The sequence below is a fragment of the Cibotium barometz genome, chromosome 53, assembly GCF_041138505.1.
Source record: "Cibotium barometz isolate CiBa-2024 chromosome 53, ASM4113850v1, whole genome shotgun sequence".
Taxonomy (NCBI): Eukaryota; Viridiplantae; Streptophyta; class Polypodiopsida; order Cyatheales; family Cibotiaceae; genus Cibotium; species Cibotium barometz.
Genome location: NC_141098.1, coordinates 14,614,165 through 14,636,457, shown reverse-complemented (window position 1 = coordinate 14,636,457; position 22,293 = coordinate 14,614,165). Strand labels below are relative to the sequence as shown.

General features: G+C 39.9%; 1 protein-coding gene across 1 annotated transcript in view; it reads right to left on the bottom strand.

Annotated features, from left to right (window-relative positions):
- Positions 1-12,423: 12,423 nt before the first annotated feature.
- The window catches only part of LOC147608330 (uncharacterized), a 64,162-nt gene continuing 54,292 nt past the window's right edge, over positions 12,424-22,293 (bottom strand). The window contains exon 4 of the mRNA XM_086788944.1: positions 12,424-13,164. Coding sequence (XP_086645070.1) covers positions 12,901-13,164 — 264 coding nt within the window. The 3' untranslated portion in view covers positions 12,424-12,900. The remainder of the gene's footprint in view (positions 13,165-22,293) is intronic.

Genomic DNA, 22,293 nt, shown 5'->3' with positions numbered 1-22,293 from the left:
CAACTGGTTGATTGGTAAAGAGCAAGACATCACAAAACTAGTGTATCTAGTGGCACAACCCAAGTGCATTAACTTTCCCTTGGCTAAGATAATGATGCTAAGTCTTGTTTTGGGAACACGCGCAAGTTGGCTAAGGCTTTATGGTTATTGTTTTTGCTTCAAAATAGCTCTTCAATCCATGCATGTCAATCTCAATGTGGAACTTGGAAGTGGCCAATATGACAGACAATGGCATTGTTTTTCATTGTCTTCATGTGGCATACCATTATATTGCTCAACAATATCATGGTGCCACATGTCATTAATGAATATAATGACATGGATAATCTTCTTCAAGCACTTATTGTAAGATTGTACTACTTTATATGTTCCAATGTCATCTTATAAAAGTTAATTACCCATTCGCATGGATAAGATTGTGAAGCACCTTACGATGGGTTGGGTGGGCGAAAACTATGTTGAAGTGCTTAACAGAGTATCTTACATCTCTATCTTCTACACATCCACATTAATCTTATAGATTATCTTACATCTCTATCTCTGCACATCCACATCAATCTTCTTCAAGTACTTGTTTTAATATTGTGGATCCTAGGCACCTCAACTCAACTATGTTAACATAGTATCTTACATCATCTACTAGTGCATATCCACATCAATCTTCTTCAAGCACTTATTATAAGATTGTGGATCCTAGGCACCTCAACTCGGTAGGAAAACCATGTGAAACTCCTCCCTTTCAAAAAAAGAAATCAATGCTCAAAACCACATCAAGGTCATCCACACTTAAAAAGTAGCACATCAAATTGAGAAAAACTTTATAATCGCATGCCCACAGTATAATCCACACTTTATAATCACATGCCCACCTCAAATTAAGCTCCACATGAACCTCTAAACTCATTCAATATGCATTATATGCACACACACACACACACACACACACACACACACATGCACGGATGCACATAGATAATGGCATGCCTTTCAAAGGTTTACAATGACTTCATTTACCACTCATTTTATCATTTAGTAATATATTCTTGGCTTATAACATTCTTTGTTATGGTGCCTCACAAAGCGTCATATGGATATTTAAAGGGCACACAACATGATATTTTTGAGTTCTTAGCACCATCCATACTAGAAGATGGCACAGAATTGATGAGTTTGAAGTGTTTCCCTCCAAGGTTGCATTTATATGTGGGATTTATTTGGTTCCCTAAGGGGAGGCCTCAATTTTGAGATATAATAAGCTTAAAAATTGTCTGGTCTCTACTACTAGTCTTAAGCAACTATGTGCACGGAGTTCATAGATTTTCCATATTTGACATTAAGTGCACGGTAAGGCTACTTTATATGTTCTAGTGCCATCTTACAAAAGTTTATGCCCGTTTGCATGGGTAAGATGGCAAAGTGCCTTACGGTAGGTCGTGTGGTTGAAAACTATGTTAACCAATGAAGTGGTTAACAAAATGTCTTACATCCCTTCTGCACATCCACATCAATCTTCTTCAATCACTTGTTATAAGATTGTGGATCCTAGGCACCTCAACTCGGCAAGAAAACCATGTGAAACTCATCTCTTTCAAAAGAAATCAATGCTCAACACCACATTAAAGTCATCCTCACTTAAAAAGTAGCACTTCAAATTAAGAAAAAACTCTATAATCACGTGCCCACAATACAATCCTTACTTTATAATCACATGCCCACCTCAAATTAGGAAACACATAAAGCTCTAAAATCATCCAATATGCATTTTATATGCACACACACACGCACACACGCACACACACATAGATGCATGCAAAAAATGGCATGCTTTTCAAGCTAGATAATGACTTCCCTTACGACTCATTTGCTCATTTAGCAATATATTCTTGGCCTATAACATTCTTTGTTATGGTGCCTTACAAAGCGCTTTTTTAGTAAAACGTTTTTAGGGCTAAATGATTATGTATAAGTGTAACGTGTAGAAGTATTAAGGCTTTTGTATGTATTATAGAAAGACCTAAAGTTATCCATAGAGTTGGCTTTTTTAGTGAGTAAAAAAGTCATATATGCAAGGTGTGTAAACCTTACGAGATAGAGAATGTGTGAATTAAGGTTTCAAGGCCAAAAAGGTTTACGAGGACAAAAGAAAAATAGAGACCCATATTCATTCACGAAAAATAATGAGGCCATCTATATAAAAAGGTAGGGCACTAGGCCCCATGTATGGGTGACCTAGTTCCCTCCAGTAAAGTATCAACAAATAATAGACCCAATGAAGAAGTTTGTATGGGGGTAGGATTTGATTAGTCTCCATAGTTTGGATCTTTCAAAACCATTGATACAAAAGGAACACATAAGGGATATGATGGATTAAGATGCCTCCAAGGGATCACCAAAGGGAGAGTAAATAATGGGTTTACTTGATATATGATAGCTTTATGGGCATAAAGAGGGGGTTCGATTACTCCCTCCATGAATGAATGAATTTATAAACTTTGAATGATAGATTTTTTACATTTGTCAAATTTGTTGAAGGCTAAGTAGAATCCATGGATAAAAAGGTGGTATTGTATCCAAGAAATTTTTCTTTATCATCTTTGTTGAAGGAAAAGCATGAGAACCACATGAAGATCCTTTGGGCAAATCCAAAGGGGGGTAGTAACATTTGGTGTGAAGAAGTAAATGATAGGATTGGGGAGATTAATCCAAATGATATCATCAAAATAACAGTGGCATTGTTGGGAATATTTGAGAAAGGAGTGTTGTGCGCATGTGTATACCTTTTGTAGGTATTATTACATGTGAGACAATAGGTGGTCAACTAATCACCTAGGAGTAGTGCTCCTTATACGTGTGTGCGTGCGTGCATACCTTTTGTAGTTACTATAACATGTGAGATAGTAAGAGATTGCCTAATCTTAATCACCTATTTGAGAAGGGAGTACTCCTTGTGTGTGTGTGCACACGTGCGTACCTTTTGTAGGTACGATAACATGTGAGACAACAGTAGGTAAAAACCTAATCTTAATCCCTCATTATGCATTTAACATTATAACACGGTCAGACACATCATGGAAAGTGATGAAAAGAGAAAATGTTTAATTACTTTCATCATATAAAAAGGGCATTTTCACACAATGTTGAAAATTTTAGAAAGCCTCAAAATAAGAAGATACATAAAGTGAGATTGGGAGACTAAAAACAAGGCAAATTTATATCTTGATGTCCTTAGCATGTTATTATGGAAGACAATAACTAATAATTGTTTATTCAAATAAAGTCCTCACTAAAGTAGGGTTAAAAAGTGCAACATAATTGTTTAAGTAAAGTGTTTCAATAATGAGGATAGGAATAGGCTCTAAGAGACTAGGATTCTAAGATTTAATGTGAAAAGATTCTTGTATACCCATCAAGAAATATTCTAAAAGGTAAAGTGTTTCAATAATTGTTTAAGTAAAGTGTTTCAATAATTGTTTAAGTATTTCAATAATGAGGATTGGAATAGACTCTAAGAGACGATTCTAAGATTTAATGTGAAAAAGTTATTGTATAACCATCAAGAAATGTAGTCTATTACGAGTTGACTAAATGTTGTTTCTTACCAAAACACAAAGCAATTAATATAACAAAAAAAATGTATCCATAATTTTAAAGAAAGTGAAATATTATAAAATTATGGATTAAACTCGTTGTTGCTTACCAAAACACAAGTAATCAATATGTATATAGAACAAAGTGAATGTATCCATAATATTAAACATTCCTAAGGAATCCTACCTTTACATGTCTAAAACAAAGTGAATATATCCATAGTTTTAAACATTCCCAACAAGGAATGCTACCTAATGTAACTAGATGCTTGAAACTCCAAGGGAGAAGAAGAGTTTCAATAGAAACACGAGAAACCCATTTTACATGATCATTTGGAGCATCTAAAAGATCAAAAGTTGCCCGTCTGCCCTTCTAGGGGATGGCTTCAATACATATATAGAATGTAGATAGAGAAAATATGTTGAGAAACATTGACTTGAAAATTAAGGGGATATTTTATTAGCAATAACATTTACAAGCTAGATAAAGCTATATAAGGTCTTGTATTTTATTCTTTGATCCATAAGAGGTGACAAAATCAAAGAATTTGGCTAAAAACATGAGTTGGGGGAAAATTTTATTTTAGAATGCGGTCAAACTAAGCATTATCAGGCGTAATTCCTTTTATTAACTTCTTTTTACTTGTCCTTAGCATGTTACTATGAAAGTAATAATTGAGGACTTGGTGAGGACTTCCATTTTATTCAATTTAAGTCATCACTAAAGTAGGTTAAATAAGCGTGACATAATTTTAACTATAGTGTTCGAAGCAACGTTACATGTTCGATGCCCTTAGCTTGTTCATATGGAAGATAATAAAGATCAATTGTTGAAATTTATACCTTAAGTTATTTAATCAAACTTCCCATCAAACTAGGAAAAATTTTGTGATATTGTTAACCACTACATAGATTAACATGGTCGACCTATTGTAAGGTGCTTTGCCATCTTACCTGCTTGAATAGGCAACTACCTTTTTTGGGAATATATAAAGCGGACTTACCTTGAGCTTAATGTCAAATAGGAAAATTTTAAGGACTTTGTGTATAAACTTGCTTAAGACTAGTAACTAATGGTGTGGCTGAACCATTTTTAAGTTGGCTAGTCGACTATGAAAACTAGTCACTTGTATATAAGTCAACTTAGGCACTAAGCAATACATAATCATTCTCTTGCAATAGAATACTTGTGAGCTCTTCTCTTCTCTACTCTTTATTTATTGGATTCTTGCATAATTTGGATCATTTTTAAGTTGGCCAGCTTACTCTGAAAACTAATCACCTCTATATAAGTCAACTTAGGTGCTAAGTAATACATAATCATTCTCTTACAATACACAAGGCCAAACCCTAAATGTCTTGGGGTTGTATTTGGTGACTCCAATGTTTACTCATGGGCAATTGTATGTCGCGTTGTCACGAGCACGGTCTCCTCATGCTGTGAAGGTGTTACTTGAGGATAACGCTAATGTGTAGTGTTCATTTGATGATCTTCAAAGTTATACACCTACAACAAATAATATTGTTTATAAGGAGATCTTGATGACTTCAGAGTGACAAGTCAGGTTTCTTATTTAAGTTCTGCAATTTGATTAATTTTGTTGTGATTTCTTTTTTTATACATATTTGTCCATAGTAAAAGTACCTATTTTTGTTGTTTATGTTTTGACAGACATGTCTAAGATTACCTTTACATTGGACATGCCTTTGTCGGGGATAGTAGGTGAGTTATTCTCTATATTTGCATAACTTTTCTTGATGATTACAAAAGTATGGAACATGACATTCTATACTGATGTCTATCTGTACAGAGCCACCGCTATGGTCAGCTCCTATTACTGCAGGTCACGTAGCAGGGATTATGATTGATGCTTATAGGGATGGGTAAGTGTGTGTAATTGTTAGGCATTGTATAAATATTTTTTGAACCTATATATAAATAATTGTATAACCTATTTGTTATGCTTTGATTTTAGGATATTGCATGACATTGATACGTTTATGGTAAGAGTTATCGACGAAGGCATCGAGATGTACGGGATCGGTGTTCCTGATGAGGAGTGGGGTGTCTATTTGTTTTGGAGAGAGATGGACAGATGCTTTGCATCATTTGAAGGGTATTCAGTACCCGATGACTGGTTGTTTCTTACATCCTTCATGACCATTGGTATTCGTTATTTTGGGTTTTATACTAGAGCTCCTCATGTACCACTCGATGTTCTATTGTACGAGGTAATTTTGATTATGTTTTTCTATTATAAGATTTTTTTGAGATTTTATTTATCGATGTGTCATTATGTGCAGGCCCTTTTGAGATTTTATTTATCGATGTGTCGTTATGTGCATGTTCTTTTGAGATTTGATTTATCGTTGTTTCGTTTGTGCAGGTCCTTTGCATTCATCGATAGTAGAGCATGTGCGAGATGGATCACCGCTTTACAATAGAGAGCGTATTGTGAGGAGACAAATGAATGATCCTTCTCACAAGAGAAGAATTCAATTTGTTGATTCTGACATTACTGACTGAGAATACGTATTTTGTGGTGCATTTTGAGAATAGGTCCTTTTTGCATCTTCGTATGCTACATCACTGTGATATTTTTGTTTTCGCTATATAAATCTACGAGACATGGATGTTATTTTGAGATATGTATATATGAAGTCACTTGAAATAATGTATTGTGTTTACTTAAAACATGACCTAAATTGGAGAAACTGAGCCTATTTTTTCTGGAACTCTACCTGCCCCGCCGCCGCAGCAACGCGCGGGTCCAATACTAGTATAAGTCAACTTAGGCACTAAGCAATACATAATCATTCTCTTGCAATAGAATACTTGTGAGCTCTTCTCTTCTCTACTCTTTATTTATTGGATTCTTGCATAATCTGGACCATTTTTAAGTTGGACAGCTTACTCTGAAAACTAATCACCTCTATATAAGTCAACTTAGGCGCTAAGTAATACATAATCATTCTCTTACAATAGAATACTTGCGAAAACTAGTCACTTGTATTTAAGTCAACCTAGGCACTAAGCAATACATAATCATTCTTTTGTAATAGAATACTTGTAAGCTCTTCTCTTATCTACTTTTGCTTGCTTCTCTTGCAATAGAATACTTGTAAGCTCTTCTCTTATCTACTTTTGCTTGCTTCTCTTGCAATAGAATACTTGTGAGCTCTTCTCTTCTCTACTCTTTCTTGCTTGTGCTCTATTGGATTCTTGCATGCTAGATAGATGCTTTCTTGAATAGGTTTGATTGTAGGTTTCCCTCTTCCAATAAGAAGTAATTAATGATGGGACCATTTTTAATTTCGGTGGCCTAGTGTGAAAACTAGTCACATGTATATAAGTTAATTTAAACACTAAGAAATGAATAATAATTCTCTTGCAATAGAGTAGTTATGAGCTCTTATCTTCTCTACTCTTATTCTTGTGCTCTATTAGATTCTTGCATGCTAGACAGATGCTTGCTTGAATAGGTTTCATAATAGGTTTTCCTCTTCCATTAGCTTTTTCTTTGCCTACATTTTGTGACACAGAGACACCTCGAAGACGAATCTATATTTTCCTCCATCTAGGCAAAGAGCTCTCTTCCTTCGCCCCTTTAACAAAAAGAGTAAACTAGTGTGGCAACAGAGTGAGGATGCAACAGATAAGCTAGCGCGCAGTCACATAGGGAAGTTGCAACTACTATTATAAGGAAAGGCCTAACGACACATGATTTGACAAAGGCTAAGCTAAGATCTAGACTTGAACATATTTGGCACCGTGTCGACGGGGACTAGCCTAAGGCTTAGCTCTGTTCACCTATCCATTCCAAGCTATTGGTATCATCAAATATTTTTTGGTGTTGATTAGGAGGTTACAATTCAAAAAACATATAGTTTTGGAGTCTTGGATGTGTCTAGTTTATTGTTTTTTATTTTGATTTGCAACTTGTTGCATTACCTAGAGACGTGACTTGTGAGCTTGGATACATGAGCCATGAGTCTGGACATATGAGCCGTGAGTCAACCATATGTGAGTCTAGAGGTAGGTATACCTAATATTATACCAACCAATTATTACTTCCTTAAAGACTTAAAAAGGCATATCTACAGGATTTTCATGTCATACAATCCATACCAACTATTAATTCTAAGGAAAATTCTTGTCCTTTATAACTATTGGATATTGAAGTGTAGTTATTATATAGTTGAACACCAACCCTATCAAGGATGATGTCCTTTTTATAACTATTGGATATTGAAGTGTAATTATTATCCAATAGTTGAACACCAACCCTATCAAGGATGATGGCCAAATTGATGAAACTAGAGAAGTTTGATCAAATTTATGAGGCCATGGGAAAGATTGATGATCTCGGAAGTTTAGGATCTCTAGTTCTTATCAATCTTTCCCATGGTCTTACAAATTTGATCAAACTTCTCTAGGTACTAGGATCTCCAATTTCATCAAATTCATCCATCATCCTTGACAAGGTTGGTGTTCAATTATTGGACAATAATTGTACTTTAATGTCCCAATAATTATAAAGGAAAAGAATTTACCTTAGAATTTATAGCTAGTACAGACATGAAAATTCTTGAGTAGGTATATCCTTAGAATTCATAGCTGGTACAAACATGAAAATTCTTGAGTAGATATATCCTTAGAATGTATAACTGGTACATATATGAAAATTCTTGAGTAGGTATATCATGTTAAGTATTTAAGGCAGTAATAATTGGTCGGTACAATATTAGGTAATCTACCTCTAGACTCACTTCTGGTGACTTCGTCCTAGAGGCTCACAACTTACATGTCTAGACTCATGGCTCACGTCTTCAAGCTCACAGTTCACATCTCCAAGCTCACTGTTGACTCACGTCTTTTTTTGTAGGACTGTGGTATCATCTCCTAGCCCGAGCTAGCTTGCTTTTTAGAGTTTTTTGAGATCTTTTGAACTCGATGGAGGGATGATTAAGGATCATAATCCTAGGTAATATTAGTTATGTACGTAATTAAGTTTTTTTTGTTACTTTTGCATGCCTCTAAGCTATCATTTACAAAAATGCACAAAAATATGAAATGCAGAAAGAAAAATGAATTATCCCGCTCTAATCCACACCTGTTGATGGAACTTAATGATTACGTTTTCAGAGTGAATTCCACCTCTAATCGTAATTACTAAGCTATTTCTGCACTTAATGCAATTAAATCTAAGCCTTTTGGGCTCCAAAATTATGCTAATCACCAAGAAACCAAGGTTTTCCCCTTCCACGATATGAAATTAGCATGCTCTAATGCAACAAGCTTAAAATCAAAATAAAAAATAACTTTCTAAACACATCTAAGACTCCAAAACCAATTGTTTTCGGAGTGTAACCTCCTAATCAACACTAAAAAGTATGCGGTGATCGCAATAGCTTGGAATGGACATATGAACGGGGCTAATAAGCCCTAGACTAGTCCGCGCCAAACATATTCAAGTCAAGATCTTATCTTTGCCTTTGCCGAATCATGTATCATTACGCCTTTCCTAAGAGCCCAATTGCAACTTCTCGATGTGAGTGTGCTAGCTTGTCCATTGCGTCCTCACTCCATTGTTATGCTGGATTGCTCCTTTTGTTGAGGGGCTGAAGGAAGAGAGCTCTTTGCCTAGATGAGTACTTGTGGCTCTCAAGAATTCTCTACTCTCTTGCTTGTATTTTGTTGGATTCTTGCATAGCTTGATGGTTGCTTGCATAGATAGGATTGAGTGTTGGTTTCTTCCTCTCAGCAATGAAGGAAACCTTCTCCTCACCTCCATCAAGGTGGTTTCCATTGTATACATCATAGCTTTAATCATCGCACGACAAATTGCGAAAAGAACAAAATAGAGAAATGAAAGCCTTAAAAGACGTGCAAACTCGTAACAAATAATAAGCTCACATATCAATCAAGAAACTGACCAATTTGACCAAAGTTTCACATATCAATCAAGGTCCATTTGCCCAAAGTTACATATATCAATCAATTTCTTGGTGGTGGAAACCTCCATCCAATTGGAAAGAAAAGATACTTTGCTTCATCCTGAACATCGACGATTGGAGGCTTGCATATATAAAATTCAAATGGCTTCTTGATTGAAATCAGTTTAACAATTAAAAGGAATGAAGGATTGAATTGAACAATTGGCATTTGAATTTTAAACATGGAATCTTATTTAACAATTATATTGAAATCTCAATAAATATATCGGATTTCAAGATTTGAAATGCAATTTTTCATTAAAAAAACTGCTAAAAAGAATGCATCCCTCTTCTATTCTAGTCCCTAAAATTTCTTATAGTAATAAAACTACAGCCCCTTTTTATTAATCCCATCAAATCAGCCCCTTACTATTGCTACCAACTACTACTGCAATTCATCCCATTTAACTCTTACTCCCAACCCCATGCAACCCGAGCATCATTGGGTCATACTCAATCCATACAAGGCATACAAAGTCCTTCCTCCCATTGTAAACATCATAGATTTAATCGTCGCGCACGACAAACTTTGCAAAAATAACAAACTAGAGAAATGAAAGCCTTAAAAGACATGTAGAGACTCATAACAAACAATAAGTTCACATATCAATCAATAATAAGTTCACATAGGCAGAGGTTTCAAGGCTTCACACGTTGTGACCATCAAAATTTGAATCAGAAGTGTGAAAATGGTCGATAAACGATTTCTTTTTCTTTTCTTTTCGTGTCTTTTCTTTGCCTTTGTCGAGTTAAGGGACGGGGTGGGTCAAGCCCGCCGCCCACCTTAGCAGCTCCGCCCACCTTAAGCCGGCAGCTCCGCCCTGTTTTACCCTGCTCTCGCACCATCTTGCCATGTTTCCGTTGCGGCCACATGTGCCGCGCCACCATTGCAGCGCTCACCGCCGCCTCCGCACAAGGCGTTGATTATCTGCTACAATGGTTGTATCTACTGATCAGAGAGGGGATTGCTCCATCTCCGACATCATGGCCTGTCCTTTTTTTGCTTAGGATTATGCGTGTCTTCTTGGCTCTGCATAGCAATGCCCTTGCCTCCTCAATGGACGCATTGTAACCCGCCCAAAAATAAAAAAAATTCAAAAAAAATAAAAAATAAATTTTAAAAATAAAAAATTTCACCGTTTCACCTCATTTCAAAAAAGATATTTTTCAACCCAAGAAGTAAAATTAAAAGTTTTTACAAGAGAGAATTATTAAAATGTACTACTGTTTGTGGGGCTGGTTAATGTTGATTTCATGTGTGATTTGGCAGAGAAGTAAAGCAAAATCATATATAATATTTTTCATGCAGATATGGTGGTTTAAGCACATTAATAAGAAGTGGGCATAGATCATATATAATATTTTTCACGCAGATATGGTGGTTTAAGCACATTAATAAGAACTGGGCATAGATCAAACAAAATAGCTTCCATGAGTCCAAAAACATAGAGAAACATCATGAAGAGTACCTTAAGCAGAAGCATAGGTGCATGAAAGATGGGGACTACATCCTCAAGAAAATAAATAATTAGGATTGTGAACACTAGCTATTGAGAAGCATATCTGCATGAAAGATAGGGACTACATCCTCAAGCAAATGGATCATTAGGATTGTGAAAACCATTTTGTTCTTTGTGAGAATCATTTGCAAGCCCTGCCCCTTTGTGCCATGTCATGCAAAAAATAAATCCACATCCTTATAACCATTAAAAACCATTGTTATATGCTTCAATGTCCTCCATGTATTCCTTATAGTTGCATGGTTGAAGCACGAACGAATTACAACTTCTGTACTCAAAAACCCTCCTTTGCAAAATTGTTCTGGCGAGTGGTTAAGGAAGAGCTCTTTGAGTCACTCGTTTGGAGTCTCATCTTTGCTTTATTTGCAGACTAGCTTAGTGTGTAATAATTTATGGTTGTGTGAGATACTCATAAATAGAAATATTCTAGGTTTGGGGAAGTTCTTGTTTTTCAGGGACAAATAGCATCAATGATGTGGGAAATCACCAAGTGGCAAAGCAAGAAAGCACATCATCATAGCAAACATCACCTTCTGTATGCCTCTTTCCTTCACAAGTAGAAGAGCATGTGGTTTGATTCGTCAAAAGCCATCAAGCATCTTTTAGCATCATGTTAGGAAGAAGTTAGTTGTGGTGGAAGAGGGTCCTTAAAATTATTCAAAAGCTATGGGCTTGCTTTTCAGCTTTCAAGAAATAATATCATTGTTGGATGCATTGCTAGATCATAAAGTATATGCTTGCTTCGCTAACATGACCGCCAAAGAGATCAGACAAACCACGAAGCCTGTTGCACAAATATTTGATAACTTCGACAAGAAGTATGAAATAATGCAACATGCCCTCGAGTATGTCCTTAAAATAACAAAGCCCTAGAACAGGAGAACAAAGTCTTGACAAATGAAGTTGAAGGGGCTGCTGGTTGTTGAAATTTTTAAGCTCATCGAGTATAAAGAAAGAAAACAATCCTAGAGGAGAACATGAAAGATCTGCACATGCGATGCCCTTGTCACAAAGAAGGGCCCTCCTAGTGATAAATCAGAGTTCAGAGTGAGATTAAGAAAACGTCAAGAGGGAAGAACAAAAACAAGGCTACTTTGTGATAAAGAGAATGAAACCAAGGCTAAAGGCCTTGCTGCTTCCTAGAAGGTTTACACTTAGAAAATTTGGAACTACCCGTCGGTGATACAACTTTACACTGCTGCAAGGTTGCTCTTACCAATTCAAGTGAGCTTGTGAGCATGGATCAGTAGATGAATACACATGAAACATCATTTCTTTTCTACTGTATGTTTGCGATGCATAGTAAGAAGCAAGGTTAATTAATCAAGAATTTAGTTGATATGCTAATAGCATCACCCAGTAGCTAAGTTGGTGAGCCTGTGTGTACATTACGATAGGAAGTGTGCTTTGCCTCTTAGAGCATCAAAAAAAGCTCTTTGCCTCTCATACATTACTTTGGTTCAGCTGATTGTCCACATTGGCCTATTTAGCCCTAGCATGCAACAACTATAAATCCCAGCACAACATTATCTTTGCAGGGTATTGGCACAAGACTAATTAGAGAAAGCATGGTGTTTAGGTGTTTTCTCAGAAGTATGTTTTTTTAAATCCTGCTTTATTTGGTTCTCTGCAAGCAATAGGCATGGGTCCAAGCCAAGACTGATCAAGAAGGTGTTTCGCTGCTGTTGTCCCACCAGTCGGATTTCGTTGCCATCTTGCTGCTGTTGTCCCACCAGCTGGAGATGCATGTGTATCAGAACCACTCAAAATGATAACACTACTGGAGCCATTTTGCTTCAAAAATCCTCAGAGAAATCTTGGCCAGAGGCACTTTTGCCAGCAAATGTGGGTTGCTTCATGAGCTTCGGTTTCTTCTTATTTTTGAATGTCGCCTTCATAGAAGTCTTTACCATTGCATCCTTGCGGCCACCAGTCTTGACCTTTGACATGAGGTCATCTAGATAGCTTTGATCTAAAGAATCTGGCGGACAAAGTTGCCGGTATTTCTTGAAATTCTGCTCTGCTTTATCCTTCTGGTCCATGAGGGTATACACAAGTCCCTGCTAAAGGCAAAAGTGTTATGCCATTCAATATACACAGCTGCTCCTCAAAATCAGTCACATCGTTCTTTAAAGCTTTAATTATTTCCTACTCTAAAAACAGTTTTATTTTCTTAGTCTATTCACACTCCATATTCCAAGTCGATCCACACACACACTAAGACAGCCCCTGCGTATGTTTTGACACTGCCTTACCCATCATTACTATATTGCTATACTAAAATTGCATATCACTCCTCATGAGACCAATTCATGACAGGACAATGGACAACAGATTTGCCAAGCAGTTAAGAACACTTCGGCAACTGATTAGGTGGGCGCTGGGCATCAATGGACAAGACTTGAGCTGCATGTGGACCAGGTAGGCAGCTCGTTTTAGGCATGTACAGACGAGGAGACTGGCCAGAAGACATGGCTGAGGACTCCACTGGCAGACCAGAAAATCAGCTCAGCCCTCACATGGTTCGTTACACCCATAAAAAAGATCCCTCCCCCTCGGTTCTCATAGCTCTTACCCCAACTAACATATGACAAGCGAGGCTCCCTCTCCAGTCATTCTCTGTATAACACTTGTGTCTGTGCTAAGGTTTTCAAAAAAAGAAGGAAGAGTGCAGTGGAATCACACCGCACACACAAAGGTCCTAAACTACTAATCTGTATTATGTACAAGCAGAAAGTAATACAACAGAAATTCGAGTACATGGAGGGCTAGACATCAAGTCACAGCCCACAACTGCTGAAGACATAGTCACAAGGGAACGTCGTTCCAAGCTCTTGGAACGGGGGAACGCGTTCCATAGAGATAGCCGTTCCCGTTCCCGTTCCAAAATGGCATCGCAGACCATGTAAGAAATATAAGTGAACTATGTATCATGTAGAACACATCTATGCATTATCATGGCCACTACTGAGATGGTTTGAGGTTCTTTCTTTACTATGCCTCTTTCCAAAGCATTTACAGATATATAAAGTACATTTATAAACACATTTATGCAATGATGTGGCGTTCCCAATTCCGTTCCCTTTTATTCAAGCTTTTCGTTCCCGTTCCAAACAGTCATCCGTTCCCCAAAACGTTCCCGTTCCCTTGTGACTATGGCTGAAGATCCCCCTTGACCAACACACCCCACAAGCTCCAATCGCTAGGAGAATGCACATGCCTTTGACGATTTTTGTTGGGCACGTACATGTACACATCTTCTATGCTGGTCGATGCCTTCAACGATTTGGTTGGCATGTACATATACGCATCTTCTATGCTGGTTGGCATTTTCCTTCTGTTGGCCATCTTCACGACTCTATAAAATGTGCCCAAAATATTGAAGTTGACTTTTTCCCATTCACATTAGATGACTTAATATATATTATTTATACTTGTCCATCAGCCTGACTCGCCGTCTTCTGTGCACAAAACTGCTCGACTACACATGAGCTACCCACGCATGGCTCCAGAGCTTATCCCATCTAGTGCCCGACTGCCCAGGCTTGGCCACTTGTGAGGTGTGTCACATGCTCCCCCACTTGCATTGCAGCTATCCTCAGTTGCACATTGTTTTCCATATAAATTGCCCTTTCATAAAAGGAGAAGATCCAAGCAAAGCTCATCCAAGGTACCCAAGATTCCATCCAGTGCGAACGCTCACATTCCGTGCTAGACGCATCAGCACAAAGACCTGCAAAGAAGATGTGTATATATACGTGCCCAATGAAATGGTCAAAGGCATCTGCATCCTCCTATATTTGGAGCCTGCAAGGTATGTTCCTGCCATACAGGTTGGTCAAGGGGGATCTTTAGTAGTCGAGGGTTGTGACTTGATGTCTTCATTTCTCGATTGTTCTCGAATTTCAGTTGTATAACAGCACATATACAAGAGACCTAAACACCAATCTATCTTATGTACAAGAAAAAAGTGTTACAACTAAATCTCCAGTATAAAAGGTGACTGAGAAATGAAGACGTCAAATCGCAGGCCAAGCACTGCTGTACATCTCCTGGCTAGCCAATGAGGTGATAGCTCAAGTGGTGAAGGTGTTTCCCTAGGACCAAGAGGTCTTGTGTTCAAAAGCCCCCTTGGTACTTCCTCGGCGGCATCGCCTACAGGCAGATAATTAAGCGCCTATGGACAAGCGTCTATGGGTGGTGGAAAATTAGTAACTACAAGAGGATCTTGGGCCAAGGCCATTTGGAAAAAAATTAAGCGCCTATGGGCGAGCATCTACGGGTGGTGGAAAATTAGTAACTACAAGAGGATCTTGGGCCAAGGCCAATCAGGAAAAAAAAAAGAAAAACATCTCCTGGCCAGCCCATGCATCAAAGAAATGCTCTATAGAAAGACTAGCATTGAGAAAATGGAAATGATCTTGACAATTTCCCTATGTGCGTATGTATACACACCATAGTACCCATCAGCCATCTTTTATTGATATCAGCCTCTTATAGATGCCCATGACTAGCATTTATGCTACATTTTCACATGTAGGGTCTGCCCGCCTTGCCCCCAAGCCCTGCTCGGCTGCCCATACTGTTGCTTGCCTGTCCTATGCACACAACCTTGCTTGCTGACGTGCTCGTGGTCTGCCATGTGGCAGCCTAGCACATTCACCCCCACCTGCAGAGTGTCTATATAAAGTGCCCTTTCATAAAAGGGAAAGATCCAAGCAAAGCTCATTGAAGGTACCCAAGATCTCCTACATTGGGAGACCACTGTGCATCTAGTGTGAAGGGTCACATTCCATCCTCGCCATGTCAGCACAAAGACCCACAAAGAAACTTGCAGATGACTAATTCTTGCCTAATCCATCACTTCCGGCTATCCAACCGTCCACGAAGAAACACTACAGCTTGTTGAGTATCCTCTTGTAAATCCCAGGGAAGAACACTCCAAAGAATGGCTTGGCAAAACTCTACTATCCACACTCTAACCACTAATGCATGAACTCGAATGGATCACAATACTTGCTTGCACCATGCAATATCCCCGGGCGGGGTTGAGCACTTTCAAAACACTACGCATATTAAAACATTTAATCACTTAAACAACGGACACAACACCTCACAAGACTGCAAAGCTGTAAACTGAAAAATACACCGACAATGAGCCGGAAATAAGCTTTATTATCTTGGGAGAAAAGATTACCAACTTCACATGCTTCCAAAGCGAGATGTCAATGCACAATGCAGTGAATGCAATATCAAACACGTGGTGTCGTTAATGCAATTTGACCACCAGTGCCTACACTATCTCTCCCTCTACTCGTCTATGGCTATGCACCACCAAGCATGGACCAGTCCATATAGCAATAGGACCAAGATATGCAATGCAAAGTGAATACATGACTAGTTCCTTACACCCCCTTAGGGTTCACAGGGGTTTAGCAAGCCAAACACAAGAATCTCACACCCTCGAAGGGTTCACTAGAGTTAAACTTGTTTTATGAGCTGATTGCAGTTGAATTATTAGCGTGTGGAGAGTGTACCACGAGCACATATTCAAATTGGGCAATGTTTTCGAGCACTCAGGCAGTGTGTAGGCCTTCACAAGGGCTGGTCGACTTGTTTCAGCAGACTGTACGATCACATGGGCAGCCCGCACAATAGGTACAGTATGACCAGTAGGTATGCCCATAGTCGTATGAAACCGCGTTTTGTCCATTCAAAACAGGACAGGACGTTTCTAACCCGAAATGTTGCGAAACAAGACGAAATGGCTTGGCCACAACGCTGTTTTGCCCAAATTTGAGATTGGGGGGGGGGGGGGGATTTTCAAAAGTTTTTTTTCGCCTTTTTATTCCCCAAACCGCTATGCACGTCGATGCTTGTTGCATCCAACTTTGCTCCTGAATCACCCATTGCGCACATGGGTGTTGACGCCTTTGGACCCTAGTGAGAACCATCAGCAAGGGGAGCAGATAAATACTGTGAATTGAAAAGGGTAGGTTGCAAGCTGGAGAGGCTACTATAGACCATCCTATATAGGTAGGAAGATCAGCTGGAACCAAGAGCACTAGGACTAGTTGTTGCCAATGAAGAGGGAGCAAAGGGGGTTTTCATTTCTATGTAAACCATAAATCTTGATTTGCACACCCGAAGTCTAAGACGCGTGTCTGAAGAAGCCCGGCTGAGTACAGGTGTTGCAAGAGTCAGGCACTAAGCAAAAGCTGTAAAGAATGAAGACTTGGGGAGACTCGTGCTGTGTATGTGACAAGCCAAGGGCATAGGTTTTTTTTGTTTTTGAAGTTCGTGCAAGCTGGTCGTTTGCATCACAAGAGCAAAAACGTTTTTTTTTCCTTCTTTTTTCGCTCTAGGTTGGCATGCTGGTTGTGGGTAGCTGGCCAATTCACTGCAGCTTCTTTTTTTTGTTGTTTTGTTTTTTTTTCCGTTATGTTGAGGGTGCATGGACGGCCAATGGAGGGTGGCAAGCTGCTTTCGTAGCCCCTGGGAAGGCTTTTTGAAAGCCTTATGTTATAAGGCTAAGGCTTGAAAGCCTTAATGTTTTGAAAACATTACGTTTTTTTTTTAAAGTGAAAAGTCGTGGCTTTTCATCAATGAAAGGTTGTGACTCCTGCAAGCGGCTGATTCAGCCTTAAGGGACACGGGAGTAGCATTTGAGGCCTAGAAGGGGATGGAGAGGGAGCCAAATCAAGCATGTGTCAAGGCCAGGAACCTTTGGTGAGGCTACAGCTCGCCATCGCTTTTTTTTAATGTTATAGAAAATTGGAAAAATTCATAAATTACGCAAAATTGGGCAAAGGGGCCAAAATTGGTTGAAACATTCTCTCTTGCTCTTCCATACAACCCTTGATAATTAGGGTTGGCTGATTTTTAGGTTTAGGGTTTTTTTATTTTTAGGGTTAGGGTTTGGCTATGGGAATCCTTCAGGTTGGAGTTTATTTGCTCTAATACCACTATTAAGCTTTTAGCTTAATTAAACATGATTGAAAGATCTTAATGCTTAAATACTTGAGTAAACATGAGGCAAAGAGTGGTAAGCTATGTGTTGTTGCATTGAGACACAAAGCCTTGTTAAATAGGGCCTGAAGAGGTACAAATAAAGAGGCACATCCCTGATGAAAGGGTGTGACTCTTGAATGAATAGTAATGTCCTTTGGACATAGAGATGTGTCCTTTGATCAATAGATGTGTCCCTTTGAAGAAGATTTGTCCTTTGGTGATGACCCATGTGACAGGGTGTGACTACTCTTCACTGGTGTCCTTTCAATGATTGAAGGCTAATCGATAGTAATTACAGAGATTAAGTCACAATTGTGGTGACAGATCAAGAGTACTATTGGGGTGAAACAAAGACGTCCACTATCACCCACTCTCTTTGGACTCTATGTTGATGAGATTGAGAACTTCATTGACAGATTGGGAGGCACTGGATCTACACTGGCTAGCTGATACACTAGTACCCATCCTACTCTATGTTGATGAGGTTGAGAACTTCATTGACAGATTGGGAGGCGCTGGATCTACACTAGCTGATACACTAGTACCCACCCTCCTCTCTGTGGATGACATTGTCCTAATTTCAGATTCAAAGGAGGGACTGCAGAGGCATTTCGATGCTTTGGGTTTTTTTTGTGAGGAGCATGACCTCAAGGTGAACCTAAGAAAAACCAAAGTCGTGATTTTCAACACATCTAGGGTGGCAGCAAAGAGAAATCGGTTTACATATGGTGGCAAAGTGGTGGAGATAGTCTATCACGTGCACACCCAGTTGGTGTACAGGTGACATGGCATTCTTAGCATTCATGAGCATTGATCAGAGCATTCTTAGCATAAAGCATGGTATTCAAGCATTAGGCAACATTGTGGGCAGCCAACAGGAATATTCAGTGGCCGATAGGGCACTATAGCTAGCCAACTGGCATTTATTCAAGTCATGGACACATTCCCTCAGCCAACTGTAGTAGGCACAGCCCGCCGACCAGCATCCAGTTCACATATAAAAGGCAAAGCACATCATTTAGTCCAAGATATCTCCATCGTTTTGGTGGTCTTCAGCCCAAGGCCCTAGGAAGGTGTGGAATTCAGCATTCAGCAGCACAGTATTCAGCATTGTCACATGCACTCTGCACTCAGTGCATGGTGACAACATGGCTCATCATCAGAAGTGCAACATTTGTACAGTTTTAGAACCCAGTAGGATGATATTTGTCGTACGCTGTGACCCCATTGTACATCCTCAGTCCAGGATAAGTCAGGCACGAGCTACGTAGGTCATTCCTCAGCCTTAGAGGGTCAGTCAGTCAGTCAAGTCCCTTAACCCACTTGGAGAGAATCATTCATGCATGTAGAGTCAGTAGAAGCCTTAGGGTTTGCATCAGAAAGCACTCTGCATCTTGCATAATATGCATACATATGCCTGTGCATCATTTAGAACATCCCCAAAGCCTTAGGGAATTTACTGGGATTTATCTGGTATTTTTTTCATATTTATTAGTATTTATTTATCATTATTTGCATTATTGGGCATTTATAAATATTAATTTTATTTAATGACCAACCTCCAGTTAGTATAAATAGGCTTGCCTAGAGCCTCTTTTGCTCATTCAGTCTTCATTGTGCTAAGAGCTCTCCTCTCTCTTGCTTTCAGCCTAAGACTAATCCAGCCCTAGTGCCCATAAGCTTTCTTCTCCAGCCCTTGAGAACCATAGCCTCAGTCCAGCCCTAGGCGCCTGCTATCAGCCTCTAATCAGCCTGTTTTCAGCACAAAAGCAGCCCTGATTCAGTCCCTTACAGTCCCCCAGATTCAGCCCACAGTCCATCATAGTTAACGCCAGCAACTCAGCCTTCATACCTGCGTTTTGGTGCAGCCGTACAGCAGTCTACCTGCGTTTTGCTCCAGCCGTACAGCAGCAGCACTACAGTCATCTGTTGCTCATGCGTTTCAGTCCACAGCCCTCTCTAGACACCTGCGTTTCTGTCCACAGCAGAATCCAGCCCTGAAGCAACAGTCTACAGCAGTTTCCAGCCTTGAAACAGTTGTTTGCATCAGTGTCCAGCATTCTGTGCATCATCAACACATTCAGCAGTCATCTGGTGAAGGTAACTCAGCATTCATATGTGTTTCCAGCCTTGAAACAGTTGTTTGCATCAGTGTCCAGCATTCTGTGCATCATCAACACATTCAGCAGTCATCTGGTGAAGGTAACTCAGCATTCATATGTGTTTTCAACATTCTAACAGTGTGTAGAACAGTCCACCTTCTTCTTCTTTGAGCCTCAGGTGTGCAGCCCTTCCTCATGCCCTTGGGAGGAGTGCATAGGCTCGAGATCAAGTCATCGAGGTGTTTCTACAGCAGTGTACAGATCAGCCATACTCCGATCCTCCGAGATCTTGCGTTTGGCTTATCTACAGTCCAAAGTCATTCTCTCTAAAGTAATAAAGCAAATACTATCTCGTTATCGGGATAGGGGGCCCTTCAGTGGGTAATTCGGGACCCAATATGGTGTACAGTGTTCATATCTCTCTCTCAACTCTTTAAAGTTTGAAGTAAATGAAATGGATTGCTAAACTCACGAAACTCAGGATACAGAAGACGGTGTGAGCATATTGTGTGACAGGATCAACCAATACAAAGACTTCCGCTGCATATCACATTGGTATCAGATTCAGATAGTCCACACACAACGTATCCTAGCGTGGGGGCATCCTCGAATGGTTAGATTGCGTTCCGGCACGACCACCGACTTCAGCATCATGTCTACACGAGAGAGTACTCATCAGCCGGAAGACGTCTCCCCCGAAGGAGACCTTGCTCTTCCGCCTACAGCAGACACCATAGCTCTTCTAAGAGCTCAGAACCAGCTACTCATGGAGCGTCTCCAACTCTTGGAGGCAGCAGCAGCACGTCCTTCTACACCTCCAGCAGCACCCGACTACATCTCCCTCTTCTTTCAGATGGAACAACAAAGGAGAGAGGACGAGGCCCGAAGGAGAAGAGAAAAAGAAGAAAGACGGGACTATGAGGAAGCCCAACGCAGGATCGACGAAGACTGGCGTCAGGCTGAACTCGCCGCTCGGGAACACCAACGTGAGCTTGATCGAGAACGTATGTTACTCGAACACCAACGGGAAAAGGAGGCCATACACTTGAGGTATCAGCAGCTCTCCTCAGTCTCCCCAATCATAGGTGTCACCAGCCAGCATCCCGCAGCAGCAACCACCATCATTCGCAGTCAACCGAATTTCAGCAAGTATGATGGTAAGTGTGATCATTCTTCAGTTAATCAATTTGTTCATGAATTTAATGCTCATCTTCCGTTAGCTAGGATCACAAACCCACAAGACAAAGTCCACTTAGCGGCTCCCCATCTCACTGGTGAGGCAGTCACTTGGTGGCAACACTGGTCTAGTATTCATACTGACCAGGCCACTGGTGTCACAGCCTTTGACCGGGACATCTTTGTCCATCTAAAGCAGGCATTACTGGAGGTTATCTTCCTCCAGAGGAGCAAAAGAAGTACCAGTCAGAAAATAGATGTTTTTTCTGTCATATTATAGGGCATGGTAAGAAGGATTGCCACAAATGGCAAGCGGCACAAGCTGCCAAAGCTCCTTCTGCCACAGTTGCCACAGCTTCCCCAACTCCTCCAGCCCCGCCTACTACCTCTAATGCAGTTCAACTTTTACCTTCCATGCATCCTATACCATCCGTGGTATTTGATGCTAAGCAGGAGGGTGAGAGCGATGCTGCTCAGAAGAGCCTTATCCGAGCTTATGGCTCTGCCCAGGGCCGACAGTTTGTAGTCCTTTTCGATATGGGCAATTCTGAAGACGCCATCTCTCCCCAGTTGGCTAATAAATTGAACTGCACTTTAGTCCCATATCATCTGGATGTGGACGGGTTTACACCTAGTCTTCGCACCCATATTTCCCAGAAGGCACAGCAGTTTGCCTTTGAAGTTCAGAAGGCCTCATTTCAATGAGATTTCATCGTCTCCCCTCTTTTAGGGTGTGACTGTTTCTTGGCTAAAACCATATGTTGGTCCAGAGGTGTTTGATGTTTCAGATGAACAGCAGCCAGACGTGGTAGACGAGGCAGAAGTGATTGAGCCTGAGCAGATCCTTCTTCATCGATGGAATCATGGTTCCGGTCGACGAATTCGTCAGTTCTATAAGAA